Genomic DNA, 19,678 nt, shown 5'->3' with positions numbered 1-19,678 from the left:
GTGCAGGTTAACAGGGGAACACACTTCACTCTTGACTGGAGGGATTCCATGAAGGGTAGTCAGGGCCTTATGCACCAGGTTTTGGGAGTGTTCTGCAAAAAGTGGAAAGCATATTTAGACTTGAAGCACCAGCAGTATATAAAAAATCAGATTGGAGTCAGCTCTGTGATGTGTAAGGAATCAGGAGGACCAGACTTGATGTCCTATACATTGAAGTGGGATTGGTTTCCCTGGAAAGTTCAGGAACAAAGGAAAGGGTTTGCGTGGTCTAGGTCAGAGGGAGTGCAGCTATCCAAATGCACCAGGGTGCTCTTTCAAAGAACATACTTGCTTTTCTAGGAGGAGAAAATGTTGGAAATGTAGTCACAGGAAAAGGCTTCAATTCCACTAACAGGAATGGCAAACAATGCAAAAGAAGTATAGAATAGAATAAATTACCTTCGGAATTAATTAGCTTTAATATCATTGCGTCTAACTAACCTAATGTGGTAGGATTTCATCTTCCCCTGTCCTCAGTGTCTGAATTACCCCTGGTGCCCAGACCTACCTGTGACACAAAGAGACAGGTTGTCTTTTTTTGTTTTTATGGAGCTTTTGATCAGGACTTTTTTTCCTTCCCTCTTTCAGTTCTTCTAAGTAATTCTTTTGGACAAGTCACAGTATTTTGCCATGGCAATATTTTGTCCAGGGTGTGGGTGCTGTCTTTTATGGATTCTTTTGAGTCTTAACAAAAAGCTAGTAAGATGTGAATTTCTCTGCTAAGAATAATTTGCCCTTTGCTTATTTAGATTTACTTAGATTTCTGCATTTAATTTCAGATCAAAGTCTTGGGTAACCCATCGGGTGTCTTTCATTTCATGCAATCTCTTGCCTTGCTTATGTCTCCTGTCAAGTAAGTATGAATATGATTTTATTAATCTGATTATTTAAGAGTAGAAAACACAACACACAATCTACTTGTAAAACTCAGAAAATTCATTGCAGGCAAAGTCATAAAATCAAGCACAAATAGATTCATAGTTTAATTCAAACTCTTTTTTTACTTATTCATCTTAAAATTCAGCCTTGGCGGTGCCTCCTTGTGCTGTACAGAGTATGATGCAACTTTCTTTCAGCTGTGAAATAGCTTGGGAAGACTGAGAGATCCACAGGTTTTGTTCTGAAATATCACTTGCTTGGCACCTGCTTCTTATATTGTCTCTGCAATAGAATCCCCTGAGTAAAGGTGTTAAGCTGGTGTCCACATTGGACTTCTTGATATATTTTTCATCCTTTTTTAAAAATTTGTTTTTAAAATCTAGTAGGAATGTGGTGCTTGGAGAAGCTGGTTAATGAAATTAGTCACAAATGAAAGGGGTTATGTTATCCAGATAAAATGCATAACTTGCCTCTCCCTCTGCCCAAATTTTGAGGTCAAAGAATCAAACTGCTGGTATTTAGGGTTGTCACTGTGATCTTGATAGTTTGGATCTGAGTTAAGTGGGAGTCTTGTTTACTGAAAGCTGTTCTTTTAAAGGGTTTTCTTTTTATATTTCCTTTCTAGAACTGCCTGGGGAAACCAGTATATCCTGGGGGAATGTGTATTGCCAGTGCCTTTTGATACTTGTGTTTGGAACAAGGGCCAACTTAATGTGTCTGGGGTGCTGCTCTAAATGTTGATACCAGAGCTCAGAGCCTCCACAGGGTCTCCTCTTACTGGTGAAAGAGCTGAGGCTTGTCTGTTACAGCTCCTGCATGTCAGGAGCCAGGTTATCCTAGAGGAATTTACAATCACAGGATTTTCTAGGTTGGAAAACATCTTTAAGATTGTTGAGTCCAGCCCTTAACCCTGAACTACTTTGTCCACTGTTGAACCATATTCTCTGGTGCCATATCCACAAGCCTTCTGAACTTCCAGAGATGTTGAATTCATCTCTGCCCTAAACAATCTGTTGCAGTGTCTGACCAAGTTTCCATGGAAAAATATTTCCCTAATTATCTAATCCAAGCCTCCTCTAGTGCAACTTGAGGATGTTTTAAGTCCTATCACTTGTAACTTGGGAGCAGAGCCCCCAGCTGTCCCCTCCTGTCAGGGAGCTGTGCAGAGCCACAAGGTCCCCCCTGAGCCTCCTTTTCTCCAGGCTCAGCCCCTTTCCCAGCTCCCTCAGCCTCTCCTGGGGCTCCAGCCCCTTCCCCAGCTCCGTTCCCTTCCCTGGACACGCTCCAGCCCCTCGCTGTCTCTCTTGTCCTGAGGGTCCCAGAGCTGTCCCCAGCACTGGAGGTGTCCCAGCAGTGCCAGCCCAGGGGACGGGCACTGCCCTGGGGCTGTGTCACACCCTGCCTGGGACAGCCCAGGGGCCACTGGCCTCTTGCCCACCTGGGCTCATGTACAGCTGCTGGCACCAGCACCACCAGGGCCTTTCCTGCCAGGCATCTTTCTGCCTTACTAATTTCTTCCTCTTGCATCTAGATTTTTTTAGTATCTTCCCTTAACAGAAAGATTACTGAATTCAGATGTTTTCATTTTCTAATTTTTTACACTTGATTTTTTACTTTAAACCAGAAACCGTGTTGACTTCATGTGCCATATGAAACCAAGTGAAAGGAAAAGTTCCTCTTCATCTGGAAAGGAATCTGGGAACTGGACTCTGGTAGATGAAGGAGGAGAAGAGGTACAGCAGGCGACTTCTTTTGTTTCTCTTTGTTTTGTCCTTGATGCTTTTTTTCAAGCTCATTGATCTTTGTGAAATGGATGAAGAAAATCTTGACTTGTGAAGTTAAAAAACATGATTTGAATTTGCTTCTATTTTCGTCTTCTTTTAACTCTGTGGTATAGCTGTAGAGAGTGGAGCTTCCAGCTTTGCAGAAAGAATTCAAATATTTCAGTTGTTCCTAACAAAACTATTGTAATTAGTACAATAGTGAAGCCCTTTACTGTTGATTTTACTGTAAAGCTACTGACAGCACCTGTATTTATCTATAGGATGAGGATCCTGAAACAAGCTGGATTCTACTCTTGGAAGATGATTTGATTGCTCTGTTGTCACAGTTCCCATTTCATGAACTCTTTCAGCAGTTCCTTGGGTTTACTTCTGAAGGTAAATCAGTTGCTAGAGAGTTGTTCTTCATTTTGCTTATGCTAATTAAATTCATGGCTGCCACTGCCAGCAGTGCTACTGTATTATGAAACTCTGTGAGAAAAATAATAGTGAACCTGTTCAACTGCTCAGGCTGAAGAGATGAGATGGAAGTATATGCCATGTATATGGGATAAATAAAAACCTCATAGCAATATGCATGGGAACATTAGAGTCTTTTCCCTTAGTTTGGATTTGGTTGTCAGTTAACTCCCAAAAGTGCTTTCAGAACTGTTTTTCCCCCTTGCCTTTTAGTTGTAACATTACTGTAATTTTTCTCTCTTTTTTTTTTTTTTTTTTTTTTTTTTTTGTTTGTTTTGTTTTTGGTTTTTTTTTTTTTTTTTGTTTTAAAATCTCTGGACAAGTGCATGAAGGTAATTGCTTGCCCAGAGGTATGCTTACTACTTACATAATTTATTTGTACTTTCATACTTAGCAGGTAGTTATTGTTCATTACTTAAACAAAGCATACATTTCAGTTCACAATATTGTGAATAGTTGCTTTGAGTGCTTGTTAAGTTAGTTAAAAATCCAGAAATCACACTTTTTTGACTCTTATTTTTATGTCTCCATCTTAGGTGCTTATTTTCCTGAAAAAACATCTCCCCAGAAGATGATGAAGATTTTTGCCTTTGCAAACTCCTTAATTGAGCTTCTGTCTGTGGGGTTAGAAACGTTTAACAGAGCACGCTACCGACAGTTTGTGAAGAGAATTGGTCACCTCATCAAGTAAGAAAATTTTTTTCTTTGTGGTGTGATTGAATCTATTTTAAATAGCTATTTGATATTCAGATCTGCTAACAAGTTCCTAGAATCAAACATCAAGCCCCACCCAAACAGCTCTCAGGTAGGTTTTGCTCTGACATTTGGTCACTTCAGGGTTGGCCAGTCTGGGAATCTGAAATGGGAAACTGCAAAATCTGAATGCTGTGTGTGCAAAGGATCCAGGTGAGCTATGCAACATTGGGCTGACTTCCATTAGTGATGTTGTTAGGCTTGTCTTGGATAGGCACTGAAACCCAGCAAACAGGAATCACTTGAGTTTCCCATATCTATAATCAATGTTACTGTTTTATTTCTCTTGTTACCCAGAATTGTTTTGAGGTTTTAAATTTGCTCCCTGAAATTGTCCTAGTGTTGCAGTAAGTAAATGTAATTGAAGCCTAAAAGCTGCTCTTTATTTATATATCTCTAGCATTCACTCTACGTGGCTTCTAAGTATGCATCCTCGAGGGGAAATAGAGTGTCATCAGAAACAAAATCCATCTTTTTCTTTGTATTATGGAGGCAGTAACTTTGTCAGTGTAATTATTCCTGTGTGAGCTTTCTGTATGTACTGCCCTTTCATCCTGTACAGTTACTTAAGGCTTCAAAGGTCACACACAAACTAATTTGGTACGACTGAATATTATGCCTTGTTTGCTTGCAAAACCAAGGAAGGAGAACATAGAAATTTGGCTGATGCAATTTATATAGAAGCCTCTGGAACCAAGAGGGCAAAATGTTGGACATGTCTCTTGTGGCTGGACTCTGATCTGGTTGCTCCTTGTCTGTGCTTTCCTGTGGTGGCAACATACTTAATGATCCTTCTTTGGCTTTTTTTCTCTGCTGTATAGGATGACACTGTGTCATGTGAGTGACCACTGGGCCCAGTATGTTAGTGGCAATAAACAGTATGGATCAGTAGAACAGCCCTACTCTGTGGAAAAATTGCAACTGGAGTTTGATGAGCTGTTTTTTAGAGCTGTTCTACATGTTCTGAAGGCAAAAAGGTGGGTAATCCCTTCAGTGGCTTAGTTTTGGAGGAGTTGAATACTTGAAACTGGGATTTGGAGTAGCTTTAAATATCTCAAGGTTTAAACAAGACTGAAATAAGTAGGATTTTTCAGTGCATTGGTCACATCAAGGTGGGGTGGAATTAGGCTATGAATTGTAGTAACTGGCAGAAGCAATGAAATCTTGGTCAGTTCAGAATGAGGTTGGCTCAGAATCTGAGGTGCTGATACACATCCTCACATTCCTAATTCTGTTGTGTAGCAGAGGTGTGGGCCAGAGATGTCTCCTTTCCAAATGCTGGGATTTATCAAGGTGGAGCTCTTCCTAATTGCCTCTTCAAATCCAACAGGTTGGGAGTCTGGCTGTTCATGTCGGAGATGCCTTATGGAACCTTGTCCTGCAACATGCTTTGGAGGCTCTTCTATGTCATGCACTGTGCCGAGAACGAGCACCTGGAGCAGCTCTGCTCTACTCTTCAGCCTGCTGACTACAAGCAAAGACTCAGAGGTAAAATTCCTCCCCCCACAGAACCAGTTCTAATCCATTCAGCTGCTGCTGCATCAGCTGTGGGTTTATCTCTTTGCAGGTTGCTTTGTTAAATGCACCCTTGAGAGTGTGACTGGTCCAGTGGCCGCAGAAATATCTTGGGCAGTTCATGGTTTTCCACTACCTGTTTGCCCAAATTGTAATTCTAACAGCAATTGATTTACTGCCCTAGTTTTCTCTGTGCCTGCCTCAGAGCTGCAGGAGTGACATACAGGAGGTACTTCTTGTCAGTTCTCATATGACTTCCCATCTTGACCTTCAACAGCACTTGGAGAGTGAGATTTAAATCCTAAAGTACAGACTTCTGTATCACTTAGGATTGGTGTAGCAATGTTTTGGTTGGGTTTGTTGATTTTTTTTTTTTTTTTTTTTTGTGACAGGTTGACTGTTGAGCTGCTGATAGTTCTATAAAGAATGTAATTTTAGAGCCCTTTTTTTTCCCCACTAAACTTGCTAATTTTGGCTTTAGTAACTCACATTGTGGGAGACTGCTTATCATCCCCAATTATGTTTCCTTTATCTCAGGCCTTCTTTTCATGCATTTCTTGTCCTAAGTGGCATGTTTTATTTTTATTTCCTCTTGACTTTTGTCCCATGTTGATCTCTACTGTGAACGTGGTGTCTTCAGCTATAGCAGAGCTATTTAGAGGCCAGCTGGAATGCTAGTTTCCCTCTGCTGCTGTATTCATGGATATTTCAGAACTTGATTGACAGGGGGACAGGTAAACAAACAGTTTACTGCTCCCTACTTTACAGCTTCTTTGCTGTCTTCAGGCAGAGCAAATCTCATTTTTGTCAGTTTTACTTCTCAGCTGGCTGGTATCCCAGATAGCTGTTACCCCATCTATCAAGTCTTGATGGAGAAGCAGGAGAAAATGGTGATTCTGAGAGGTTACTGTGTATCTTGACTCTGTACAAACTCAGCTAACCTTTAAGGCCCTTCACACAGAAAGGGAGAGAGATACCAAAACTGTAGTTGTGTGCACTTGATGAAGTGCTGATCTGATAAGCACTTGCCAGCCAAAACAGTAACTGTTACGCTGTTTCAGTAGAATGTCTTTATTTTTGGTTTTGCTAGCAAATTTTTACTGCATCTATTATGGGTTGCAGTAACAAACACACATTTTTTTAAATATAATTATCTTTTTCAGGCATTGTTTTGCTTCTAGCTAACTTTTGTTTCAAAGTCCCTGGTATGCTGATGCAGGATTTCTTTATCCACTTCGTTCTCCTCATCTAGTTCTGTCAGCATAATACTGTTTTTCACCAGTGTCTAGACAGGGAATATCAACAGTTCTTTCAGTGAAATCCATCTAATTTCCCGAAATATTTTATTTTAACCAACACTTAACAAATGAATGCTTAATTTCCTGTAATTAATTCCCTGAAAGACCATGATGTTAACATTTTCTTGGGAGAGAAACTTTTTTAGTGAGCTCCTCTCCTAAATTAAGAAAAGGGTGCTGAATCTAGAGGTGAAAGCAAGCCTTGGTAATTGGTGGAAGCTCTAGGCATCAAATCCATAGGGGTGGTAGAACGAGGACTACCTAAAAGCAGAGGGCAGACAAAATTAAGGGAATAAAAAAATGATAATATTTTTTGAAGAGCCTTCAGGTACATTTTGAGCAGACAAAGCCCCCCTAGGCTACACCTAGAAATGGATGAGGGGTCACAAATTTCCATATTTTTGTAAGTTTGGTCCGTTTGCATATTGGAGGTTAATCTTCCAATTACAGCTTCAGGTAATGAAGTCATTTACCCCAAGCTTGCTTCCCCAACTCATTTTTGTTTACATCTCTTGGGATCTGAGACAGTGAGGTTGATTCCCAGGCTTAGAGGAATTGTTTTGTCTGACCAAAATAGGAAAGCAGTAACTAACATTGGAGTTTAGAGTTATACGCTAAAGAACTGCATGATTACAAATATATGAAAAATATAAAAGCTAAAATCCTAAGGCATCAGGAGCATAGTTGTTGTCCTAGTCAGTGGCATCCCTGCCCATGGCAGGGATTTGAAATGAGATAATATTTAATATCCCTTTAATTCAAAGACAGTATGATTTTATTTGTGGTCAACTTTCTTTGCTGCCAGTATCAGGATTTGAGAAGTCTGATTGTTAGTATGTCCTGAACTTGAATTGTAGTGTGATTAGAGGAAAGGAATAGGTTCAAGTAGCAAATGGATGGTGAAGATGCTGTTTCTCCTCTATGACATGACAGGATTTTGGTGGAGTCTCTGCTTCCCTTATTCCTTGTCCCCATCTTCAGTCCCAGGCTGTGGCTTGGTGTGGGTTTGAGGTCAGTGTGGAGCCCACAGCTGACCCCTTCTCCCCACTATGGGTCACTCTTCTGTGCCTCTATATAAAATAACGATGTGGTCGTTTTTAATGTCCTTCTGCATTATGTTAAAAAAACCCCTAACATATAAGGGAAAACAGTTGTCTGTAACTTCTGCCATAAGGATGAAAAACAGCATTAGGAAGTGGAAGTGCATGGCATGCCCCCTTTGCCTGCTCTGTCTATCAGCACTGCAGTTCCTCATACTGTTTGGAAGAAACTGTTTTCTTAAATTGCATAATCCTCCAGCATACTGTTCCATGAGCTGTTTTGACCTTCTCAGGTTGGAGTAGAGTTGCAAAATTCTTGAAAGCCCTTAAAATAGAATGTAACCCAAGTGTTTGATCACAAGTATGCTGAGCACACGTGTGTTCAGGTTAGCTGAGTGCACAATGGGTGCTTTTTCTGTATATTCAGCTGCTATGATAAAGTCACTGTAAACAGTGCTTACTGGCATGTTGTGTTTCAGAGAAGGCAAATCACTATCCAAAACTTTTTTTGCTTTCAGTGCTTGTTTTGCTGCACAGACTCTAATTAAAATTAAAAATACATTATAAAGCCCTGTGCAGGTTCCTTTTATCCTTACCTTCCTGTTGTCCCAAACCCTGAATATTTGTTTTTGGCAATACTCCTTTTGAGTTTAAAAGGAAACCTCCCTTGAATTTGAGTGAAAGCATCTCTTAGCCTTCCTGCTTGCAAGTACAGTTCTCTGTTTTCAGCGATAGATTCCAAACAAATACATCCTGTATTTTTTCTTGTATTTTATTTGGGAAACTAAAACTAGCCTTTCCTTGTAGCTCTTGGGCATAATCAAGACCTGGGGCTAGATACTTGCAGAATTTTTATTTGTAGTTGGCATGGAATGATCTCCACAGATCACTTCCTTGGGATTTGAGTGAATAACTATGCTGCTAATGTGTGTCCTATTGCACTTTTATCATGTTTCTTTCACTTTACTTCTTTTTCTAGACCCAGAGCACCTTGCACAGTTTGAAAAGTATCTCCAGTCAATGAACTGCTCAGAAGAAATCTGTCTGCTCACCACATTTGCCCAGATGGCACAAACCAAACGGGCTGATGTTGATGAGGATTTTATCAAAATTGTTGTTTTGGAGATATATGAGGTGAGTAATGTTACTAGTCCATTCAGGAAAAGAATGAAAATGCTCTTTTTATTTGTAACAGTGGGAGTGTGAAACTTTCATGGCTTCTGTAGTTTATTATATCATGGAATTAAAAAAGTTTTTTTAAAAAATACTGAATTAAAATTGCCTGAAGAACTGTTTTTTTTTTTTTTTTTTTTTTTCTTTTTTTTCTGGGAAAAAGAACAGCTTTTCTCTAGGCAAAGCCAGATTGAAACAAATAAAGAAAAATACATTTATTTTGTTTTATTTTTCTCATGCAGGCCTAACTTGTAACTCTGGAATTCCTTATGTGGTGTTTTTCCTGTTGTTTTTGGTGAGATTATTTTTAGTGCCTGTGGCTGTGTTGTTCCTGTGGTTAGTTTTGGATTATTTTTTTCTTTTTTGGCACTTTGACACAGAATTTTTCTGGTCTTTTACGGCAATCAGTTTCACTTTTCATATGGGTATTTATTTGTCTGCGATTGCCAAGAGCAATTTAGTCCTGTATTTTCCAAAAGACATTTTATTTCCATGTTAGTGGAGGTCAGCCAGGAGCAGTAACTTCTCCCTGTTCATCTTCTCAGGTGTCCTATGTTAGTCTTTCCACAAGAGAGGCGTTCTCCAAGGTTGGTCGAGAGCTCTTGGGAGCCATTGCCAGCATCCACACACAGATCATTTCTGTACTGCTGGATCGGATTAGAGAGACCATTGAGAAAGTGGGGATGGTAAGTGCTGATATCTATAATTTAAATAATTTGAATCAGACACATAAGTAAATCTAGAAGCCGTACCATGCTGTGTGATAAGATGTGGCTTGGTATGAATGGATGTGTTAAAGAACTATCTGAGGGAGGGTTTTGGTTCATACCTCCCTTTCAAGTAGCTGGGCACAGTGCTGATTATTGTTGTGTGCTGAGTACTGATTTGCACTTTTTGCTCTCTCTCCTCAAAGGTTTCTTTATATCTGTTTAAAGAACTGCCCCTGTACCTGTGGAAGCCTTCTTCATCCGAGATAGCCCTCATCCGTGACTGGTTGTTGAATTACAGCCTGACAGCAGTGGAGAATAAACTGGCTTGCATTATCTTGGAAGGGCTGAACTGGGGATTTGGTGTGCAGGTAGGTATTGAACACAGAAGCCTTGAACCTTCTTGGTTTTTCTGAGCAAAAGTTTAACTCAACCTGGGAGTAGAACAAAATTTCAAAACAGTTAACTGCATGCTTTTATATTATGGCTATACACCTAATGGCACAAAATGGGAATTTCATAATAGTTTTACAGCACTGCCTTGTGCTGCTTTCTTTTAGTGTTGCAGCTGAGTTTAAAAGAGATATTTAAGCAGGGATTTTTTTTCCTCTTTAAATGAGGATATAGCTGGCAGGACAATTTGTTGAGTCACATGATTAAAATGCTTTTGACTGCAGAAATAGAGGAATCTTCTGAAAAATGTGTAGGAGTCTGGTGTGACTGTAGTTTGCATGCTGGTGTCTAGGTATGTTTTTCACAGTGCAAGAGAAGTAATGATTGAAATGAGATATTTCAAATCCCTGAACATCATTTAAATTAACATAATATTGAGTTACTCTAGGAGCTCCATGACTTCAGGATGTACTTGAGGGTGAATGCTATTTCAGAGAAAAGCAGAAGTAGATTGGGGGAGTAATGCTGCCTGTGTTCAGTGATTTAGTTTAGCATTACATTCTGTGCATTTGGTCATCCTGAACACTCCTCCTTGCCACGCTGATGGTTGCACCTGAATATTGACTTACTTTTCCCCTTTGTTTCTTGTGGACACGTAAAGAAAAGTGAATGCTAGGGAGAATTAACAATTCTTTGTTGTACAATAGCAATGCCATGTCTGTGCCCTTTGATATGGAGAAAAATGGCTTTTTAATGTGGGAATTGAGAGGAATTGCTGTGTTTTCATATAAAAAATATGGTGATGGGATTTGGCTTTGTTTTTAAAGGCAACAGTTCAAGTCTCTGTATTATATAATTTAAAAAGCCATCTATGGATTTTTTGATTAATTATCATGTGTTCATAAAATGCATGTCAAAAGTTAATATGATGGTTTTCAAAAAAAAATAATCTAGTTGTTGGGCTTTGTATTGCCCACTGAGAGTCTGTTACTCTTTAACATTGAGCTGAATTTTTTTCGCTGGGCAAGATTTTTGCCTAGATATTGTGATAATTAATTTGAACAGTGAGAAAAAAATACTAGGATTTATTTCTCTGTGGTGCAGCTGAATGTACAGTTGTAGAGACCTCTTAAATGACTTGAGGTTTTGTGTTCTGACACTGTTTTTAGCAGAATACTCTTCACCTGGATCCAGCTATCCATTCTGAAGTTGCACTGATGGTCCTGGAAGCATATCAGAAATATCTCTCCCAAAAACCATATGCTGGGCTGCTTTCTGAAAGCATAAAACAGGTATCCTTTCTCCTTACTTGCAAGGAATAACTTATGGATGGCTATAAATGGGAAAGGCTCTTGCCCTGTGGGAAACAAAGTCATCTTTTTTTTTTATTGTTCTTCTTTTTAAAGCTGTTCTTTGTCCAACTACAGTTTCATAACATACCCACACTCAGTGTTGGGTGCACCCGCAGAGCTATTTGAAAGTACTGTTAGGCTTCTGTTGAACATCTGTGTGAGAATCACAGAATCATAGAATGGTTTGGATAAAAGGGACCTTAAAGAGCTTCCAGTGCTTCCCCCTGCCATGGCAGGGGCACCTTCTACTATTTCAGGCTGCTTCAAGCTCTGTCCAGCCTGGCCTTGGACACTGCCAGGGATCCAGGGACAGCCACAGCTGCTCTGGGCACCCTGTGCCAGGGCCTCAGCACCCTCATAGGGAACAATTTCTTCCTAATACCTAATCTAAGTGTATCTCAGTTTGAAGCCATTGCCTGTGTCCTGTCACTCTGTGCTCTTATAAACAGTCTTTCTCCTTCTGTCTTGAAATACACATTTAATTTTGACCCAATTGCAGGTTTGTGAATAGTCACAAACTGCTCCTCCTTTACTCATGCAGAGGTAGACAGTACTTGCTAATGCAAGGATATTTCTCATTGCTGCTGATCATAAGAGAACTCACTCCAGCTCATCTTTTTTGAAGACTCAAGTGTTAATCCCATTTGGAGCTTTTCAGCAGTGGGCAGTATTATGTGACCTGAGCACACCACAGACATTTATTAAATCGAATTTACAGCACACTGGGCTCAGGAAGGGATAGTTACAAGTTATAGAATGTGACTGGAAGGATAGAAAGATCAAGGTTAAAAATCCCTGTTTTGGATATTTGTAACTATGTGGTCGGACGTGACATACACACACACTTGAACAGAATAACAATGTCATCCACTTTATTCTGTGTTCTCCAGTTTATACACTCTTAACAAAGCGTGATCTTAAGTCATTAACTACATCACAATAATTTATTACATTCATTGGTGCAAAGCGATTAGCGTCAATATATTTGGCAAAAGTTTTGCAAAAAATTAGTAAGGTATGTGTACACAATTACCTAGCATGTAGTCTAACTACAAAATCCCTTCATGTATCTTTTTAAACCAGTTTCCATGCTAACGGCCTTGTCTTCTTCCTTGCTATGGATACAATCAGAATTCATCAATTGCTGTTTTTTCTACTAACTCAGTTTGGTTTACAGGCTAGCTGTCAAACCCCTCCAAAGATATTCAGTCAAAGATGTTTGTATTTATTTCTTCAGAGGTTTTAGCATTGTGCTGGGCTTTGTCTTCCCAGTATTATTTTGTATGGTGTTTTCTCTTCCTCTGTACTTTTTTTCCCCCAGCCTCTTCTCCCCACACTCTGAATCTGTCTTGCTCTTGTCTCTGCTCTGTTCTGACTTGCTCCTCTGCACTACCAAATCATGGTTTATCTTGTGCCAGCCTGATGAATTCTCTTTTTTAAGCCAATGTCAGCTCCAGTTGCCTCTTGTACTGTTGAATCTGTCCTGACTTGCATGAGCCTTTGACTAGAATTTGAGGGAAAATAGTGCTTAGGTTCTTGTACCTCAGAGAGGATGAAATATCTGCATTGCCCTCCAGCTCTACAATTTACACTGCTCTGCCAGAACATGTACATTTTCCCTCCCCCAGAGATTTACAATTCCTTGTGATCTAGACATGGTCTTTGTGACAGTAGACGTGTATGTTTGTGACTCTGCCTTTCCACATGCAGGCTTTTTTTCTAAGGAGAGGCTGCCAGGTTTTAGGCTTTTTGTTGACAGATAATATTTTTACACAGATTTTTCTGTTTCCTTTCACTATCAGTCTTAAGTGTTTTAAACATTATTGATGGCTGTGTCTAGCTTTTTTTTTTTCCAGTATTAAAATTTAATTCAAGGTCACCATGTAGCTTGGAAAAATTTAAGCAGACAGTGTAAGTTGATAGCCTTTACCTAAAGGAATGGGGGGAAGGAGAGGGAGGTAGAAATTGAGGTCACAGAAAGAGAGTGTTTAGATAAACTACATGGCGTGTCTAAAAAGTAATTGCTGTTGGTGTCTAATCCTAGTAGGTTTGGTTTGGAAGATCATCTAGCTCCCCTTCCATGGACCAAGTGCCACCTCTGCTGTGTCATGGCTGTGTTTCCTCTCATTCCTGCTCCTGCTGCTCTGTTCCAGGTCTCTTACCTGGCCAGTATCGTTCGTTACGGGGAAACACCAGAGAGCTCCTTCAATCAGTGGGCTTGGAGTTTGATTTTGAGGCTGAAGCTGCACAGGAATGACCGTGGGGTGCAGCAGAGTGGGCTGGCTGTGCCTGTGTGCGACAGCGCGCTGGACACGGCTGAGTCAGTCACGCTGCACCCCCTGCTCAAGGCTGTGAAGGCAAACATCCCCTTTGGCTGCTACCTGGCACTGGCAATGACCACCCTGGGCCACAGGTGAGAGCTTTTTGGAGTGTTTACCTTGGGTGGATGGCCCCAGGGACTGAGCAGCCTCCCTAACATTGAGCTGCAGGGTTGTTAACAGCTTTGTGCCTGTTTAAAGAGTATAGGACTTGTGATGGAAGGGGTCGAGCAGCTTGTCATCTCTCTTAAGGAGCATGGCCTCTCAGTCTGGAGAGGACTGAGAGGGGTTCTCATTAATGTGGACAGACATCTCAAAGGGGTGTCCAGAGCATGGTGCTGGACTCTTCAGTGGTGTCCAGTACACAGACGAGGAACAATGGCTGCAGCCAAAACGCAGGAAGTTTCGCTTCAACATGGGGGAGAACTTCATTACACTGAGGATAACAGAACCCTGGAACAGCTGCCTGTGGAGGTTGTGGATTTGCCCTCTCTGGAGGCATTCCAAACCCACCTGGACTTGTTCCTTTGTCTCCTGCTCTGGGTGATCCTGCCTTGGAGGGGTTTGGACTGGATAATCTCAAGGTCTTTTCCAACTCTAGCTTTCTGTGATTCTCTGACTGTAGTTTCACAGAATCCAGAATTATTTAGGTTGGAAAAGACCTCCAAGGTCATCAAGTCCGATCTGTGACCAATCATCACCTTGTCACCCAACCCAGAGTGCTGAGTCATTCCTTGGACACCTCCAGGGATGGGGAATTCACTACCTCCCTGGATAGCCTGTTCCAGTGCTTGATATCCCTTGTTGTGAAGAAATTATTCCTGAATTCTGTCAAGCAACATTCTATTTCCTTTATTTTGCTAGTATTTTTTTTTTTTGCCTTTTTAGCCCACACTTTAGGGTCCAGTCATAAGGAATATTACTGAAACTGGGGGTTAACAGTTATTTCTCTTGACAGGAGTAGCTTTAAGCCACACTTACTCAAAGGGTTGTTCCAGAGGTAGTTTCTTTTATCAGGGCAGCGCTGCATTCAGAAAATAGTGAGGAGAAGAAACCCATTCACTCTGGGAATGGTAAATAGAGGGGATTATAAGAACAGTGAACCTCTTATCCATGACTGTGTTCCAACAGTCTTTTCCAGTGCTTTTAGCTGTTTTTTGGGTAAGGCTTTTGGGTGTAATCAAATGTTCGTGTTTGAGGTACAAAGCCACACAAAATTTGATCAGTTCTCACCAGAGAACTGTTTTTCCTGAGCCTGTGATCCCTTTGGTTTTGTGCTGTGCTATTCAAAATTTTCACTGACGTGTTTTCTACATACAATATTATGTTACTCTTTTAAGGAAAAATATCTAGACTTTCTTCTCCTTCCCCAAGGAAAACATTGCTTCATGATGAGATTGTGCCATAGATACTTTAAAGCACTAGAGTAGTTTGAGACTGATATTAAGGTATTGTGGGTTGTGAGTGGAAATATTTCCATAACTTTGAGCATGAAATAAAGAAACAAAGAACCTCTTTAGTCTGTCCCCCTGCATCTTCTCTGTTTGGCCTTTGGCTTTTCTTTTTCCTGGAGAGGAAGGCAAGTTGTCCAAGTTAGGCTAGAATAGTGAACTTTAAAGTGATAGAAACTTGATGAAGATTTGCATCTCCAGTGATTTTTGGAAGATGGGACACTGATCCCCAGAGAGGAATTTGTGAAGGAAGGGCATACTTAGTAAATATTTGAGAGGGAAAACACGTAGCAAATCTGTCCGCAGTTGAATCTACAGCTAAAGAAAAAAATCTCTTTATTTAGCTATGTAGATTTTCAAAGATAAAGTGTAAAGTTATGAATGTGTTTACATCTCTGTTAATAAAAATTAACACCTTGCCTCCCTTTCTGCTGATAGTGAATGTGGTTTTTAAAATTTTTTTTGTTTTGTTTTCTGACAGCATCGAGAAATTCTGTGCTGAAGGGATCCCTCTTTTGGGTGTACTAGTCCAGTCTAGACATCTGAGAACAGTAGTCCATGTGCTGGATAAAATTTTACCCTTGTTTTACTCTTGCCAGTATTACCTCCTGAAGAATGAACAGTAAGCATTATTTGTTCATAATACATTAATTTTTAAATTTTATACATTTGTTTATTTAACTTATTCATAGTTGCAGTGAAATGTAATAGTAATCCTTTGGTTTAGACACCTGACAATCTCCCAAACAAATCCTGAGTAAGATTTTGGTGCTGATGTAGATCAAGAACTGTATTCAGTCTTGGTGAGCTGCCTTGTATTACAGGCTGGTGTGAAGTGTTCATACTGTGCCCAGTATATGGCTGAACTGGAACAATTAAATCTGCATTGTGGCTGTGAATCAAAGACTTTCTATGTGTCTCACTGGTGCTGTTGAGCTGGTTTTAAATTCTCTAGAAGCAGGCTTTCTATTGAATATGCAGTAGGAGATAATTTAATTTGTTGACATCCCTAGATTTTTATCTTATGTGGAACTGTTCCTTCATCTGGATAGTGGAGTCCCTCAAGGAGTCACCCAGCAAGTTACCCATAAAGTGACACAGCACTTGACAGGAGTGAATTATGGAGAAAATGTTAAGCTGCTCAGTAGTATGATACAGGTAAGAATATTATTTAAAAAAAGAAAAGGAGGGAAAGAGTGTTTAAAATCAAGCTTATTTGACTGAGTTAGTGTTAAAGGTTAGAAAGGATACTGAACCTGGCAGTTCAGTCACAGAGTGCCCTATATCAAGCATTAGTAGTTGGGTCTGGTTTCCTGAAAAGCTCCTGCTTAAACTTGCCTAAATCCAACCAAATTATTTGGCTTTCAAACTTCTTGGAAAATACATTTTCCATTTTTTGACCAAACAGGTCAAAACTGTTTAAATTAAGAAATGTCATATGCAGCACTGCTTTCTTATTTGTGTTATTTGAGGAATGCAGTAGAGATATTAATGTTTGCAAGCTCTGCTTTTTACCATTAATTTAGGGCTCTGGAATGGAAAAATGTTCTTGAGTTAGGGAACAGTAGTGTTTTTTTTTTTTTTTATATGCAGAGACGTCAAAACCTGAGGCCCTCTAACATTAGAGAGGGATAATGGAAACACACAATCTGGGAAGGCCTTTTACAGGATCAGCAGCTTGAACTTTGGAAATAGGTGCTGATAGGTGTTTATGCCTGCAGGGGTCCTGCTTAAGGCTTCTGATGTTTTTGCTGATTACACAATGTGCTCTGCTCTCCAGGCTTCTGAATCTGCAGAAGTTTGGAGGCTGAAGATGACAAAGCTGTATTTACTTGGGTATAGAGAGTGTTGTTGTAAATCATTTAATTTAAGGATAGCCCCACAGCCTCAAGCAAATCAAACAGTTCTCCAATAAATTCTTAACCTTTACTCAAAGCTGCAAGCTGTTGACCAGTTTTCCCCTTCAATTTGTCAGACTCACATTTTTCTAAGTGATCATCCAAATGGAGTGGGGCCAGCTGCAGTCCTGGAGTTCTGGGTGCAGGTTCTCACCAGCCAGCAGCTGTGGCACAGGGACCGGGCTACGCTCTGCCTGCTGGATGATTTGTGCAAAGCTGCTTTTCAGTACAGCCAAGAGGACTGTGTGCAGAAGCTGCTTTACCAGCAGCACAAGGTAAATAGCTGTGGTGTTTTGGCGTGGCTGTTGAGTAAATGGTCAGCTTATGTGTTGCACAGTCGGATTTTGATGTGAATGTGTTTTCTTGAAGTGCAGCAAGTATGACTGGGAATTGACTAGGATGGTTTGGGTTGGGAGGGACCTTTACATCCCATCCAGTTCCACTCCTGCGTGGGCAGAGACACCTTCCACTGTCCTAGATTGCTCCAAGCCCTGTCCAAACTGTTCTTCAGCACTTCCAGGGATGAGGCAGCCACAGATTCTCTGGACAGTCAGTCGTGATGATGGAGTTATTTGATTTTTTTCTGAGTTGATCAAGAATTTTTTTTTTCTGTGTGGGTCAAGATTAATGAAATGCCTGATATTTTAATAATAGTGATAACAATTACTGCTAAAAGCAGTTTGGAACACAGCATTTTTCATTCATATGATTTCTATTGTGGTTTGTCTTCTTTGCATTTCAAATATTTGATGGAGTGTTTAGGACAAAAATGGAGCTTCCTCTCCTGAAAAAAAAAAACCAACATAGTCACTGCAGAAGGATGTTTTCACTGAAATAGAAAGTCCAAGCAGATATTTCAGTGGTGCCTGGCTGAGCTGAGACTGAAAAAGTAGCAACAGGAGGTGGAAAGGAAACTGCATAAAGATTGAGTGACACCTGTAGCTTCGAAATCATCTGGTCTTGAAAAAAACCCCAAATGTTTTCTGTTTCTGTGCAGAATGCTTTGGGCTATCACTGTGACAAGGGTATGCTGTCTTCACTGGTCAGCTGGATTGTGGCAGGCAATGTCACACCATCCTTTGTGGAGGGCAATGCCAACTCTTCTCAGGTGAGTACCATGATGGTGTTTTGTGATGGGAAAAGAAGCATACTGGTCTAGGTCTAGGGTTCAAGACTTTTCTTGCAAAAAAATCCCAGTTTAGCCTAAGAAAATGCTGTGGCTTTATTGCACTAAAAGGAACATGGATATTTTGCACAGGGAGAGTTTGTCTAATTTGTCCAAGAATTCATATAATGGGACTTATTAGTTAAATTTCCTTCTAATCTATTATTATTCTTGACCTGTTTAACAAGACAAAATCTACAAAACCTGAATTTTTCTGTTAGATCAGTCTTTATCTGATAAATCACTTGAATTTGAGTTACTTTCTCTCTGCTTAAGTGAGATCCTTATTCAAGCAAAAAGGAAAAAATCCTTGCAGTACCAGAGAGAGATGTGTAGTGCAGGTGGAAGAGAGGAGATCTTATTTTACTGAGTTTGAGAAGGTTGTTTCCTCCAGAACTCTCTGGGTAATTCTGTCAGTTGTGTCTGCTTTTCCACTTCTTTCCCAAGATTGTACAAAAGGGAAGTTTGAATTTAAGGATAAAGAGGTTTTGTTTTGTTGCTTTTTGTTTGTTGCTTTTTGTTGCTTTTGTTTTTTTTTTTTTTTTTTTTTTTTGTTGCTTTTTGCAACTCTGCAATGAGAATCCATCAAACACTTGCTCCTCTTAAGAAATCATCAAGCTTCCCGATCCTGCCCCCTGCCATTTTGTTATCAATGTTTCTGTCAATTTTGTATTGTCCAGGTCTGGTTTGCATGGATGGTGTTAAATATGGAGTCAATATTTGAAGAAGATTCACAGCTTCGCAGAGTTGTGGAGGGGGAGCTGGTTATCAATGCTTTAACTCCTGATCAAGCTTTGAAGGTGAGAGAACTGGTCATCCCTTTTTATTAATTAGAGAGAACTGCTGGACAAAAGTTCCCTTGTATCATTTAGTTTTTCTCTTATGTACTACTTTCTAACCAGAATAAATGCATAAATAATGCTTTACCTGGCTATACAGAAGAAAATATACTATAGGGAAATTTTCTTGTACATTTTGAGTATATTTGAGCTCCTTTACATTTAAAAGCTACCATGGAAATACCTGATTTTGCTATATCAGTATTTACAGAAAACTAATTTGTGTTTTTGCATTATTTTCTGCATCATCTAAATGCCTCACAACCTTCAGTGGATTTATTCTGTGCCAGTGATATGGGGAGTGCTTATTTTTCAGGTGGGAAAATGTGTCTGTACTTCAAACAGGTGATTTCTCAGATGACATGAATTGTGCAGAAGACTGGCCTTTACTTTTCTCTGTTTTCTGAATTATTTTCCAAGGCTTTCAAAACTATTTAGGTCTCTCCTTTAACAAGGCACTCAATCAGCTGTACTTCAGGCCACATTGCAGCATTTTCCAGATTCTTTGCCCAAATTCAGTTAGAAATTCTGGAGTGAAGCAAGGGGAAACCAAAGCTGTCCATTCTCAAAGTGTGCCTTTTGGCCCATCCTTCATCTCAGCTGTTTCAGTGAAGGAGG

General features: G+C 40.0%; 1 protein-coding gene across 1 annotated transcript in view; it reads left to right on the top strand.

The window, feature by feature from the left end:
- Positions 1–19,678, top strand: part of EPG5 (ectopic P-granules 5 autophagy tethering factor) — a 55,051-nt gene that overhangs the window by 9,448 nt on the left and 25,925 nt on the right. The window contains exons 6-21 of the mRNA XM_062512779.1: positions 819–892; positions 2,543–2,651; positions 2,963–3,077; positions 3,695–3,845; positions 4,733–4,888; positions 5,242–5,399; positions 8,744–8,898; positions 9,483–9,623; positions 9,851–10,015; positions 11,207–11,329; positions 13,543–13,802; positions 15,640–15,780; positions 16,172–16,316; positions 17,134–17,331; positions 18,054–18,164; positions 18,902–19,021. Of these exons, the coding sequence (XP_062368763.1) occupies positions 819–892; positions 2,543–2,651; positions 2,963–3,077; positions 3,695–3,845; positions 4,733–4,888; positions 5,242–5,399; positions 8,744–8,898; positions 9,483–9,623; positions 9,851–10,015; positions 11,207–11,329; positions 13,543–13,802; positions 15,640–15,780; positions 16,172–16,316; positions 17,134–17,331; positions 18,054–18,164; positions 18,902–19,021 (2,322 nt within the window). The remainder of the gene's footprint in view (positions 1–818; positions 893–2,542; positions 2,652–2,962; positions 3,078–3,694; positions 3,846–4,732; positions 4,889–5,241; positions 5,400–8,743; positions 8,899–9,482; positions 9,624–9,850; positions 10,016–11,206; positions 11,330–13,542; positions 13,803–15,639; positions 15,781–16,171; positions 16,317–17,133; positions 17,332–18,053; positions 18,165–18,901; positions 19,022–19,678) is intronic.

Source organism: Cinclus cinclus, chromosome Z (assembly GCF_963662255.1).
Source record: "Cinclus cinclus chromosome Z, bCinCin1.1, whole genome shotgun sequence".
Lineage (NCBI taxonomy): Eukaryota > Metazoa > Chordata > Aves > Passeriformes > Cinclidae > Cinclus > Cinclus cinclus.
This window is presented reverse-complemented; position numbering and strand designations above follow the sequence as displayed.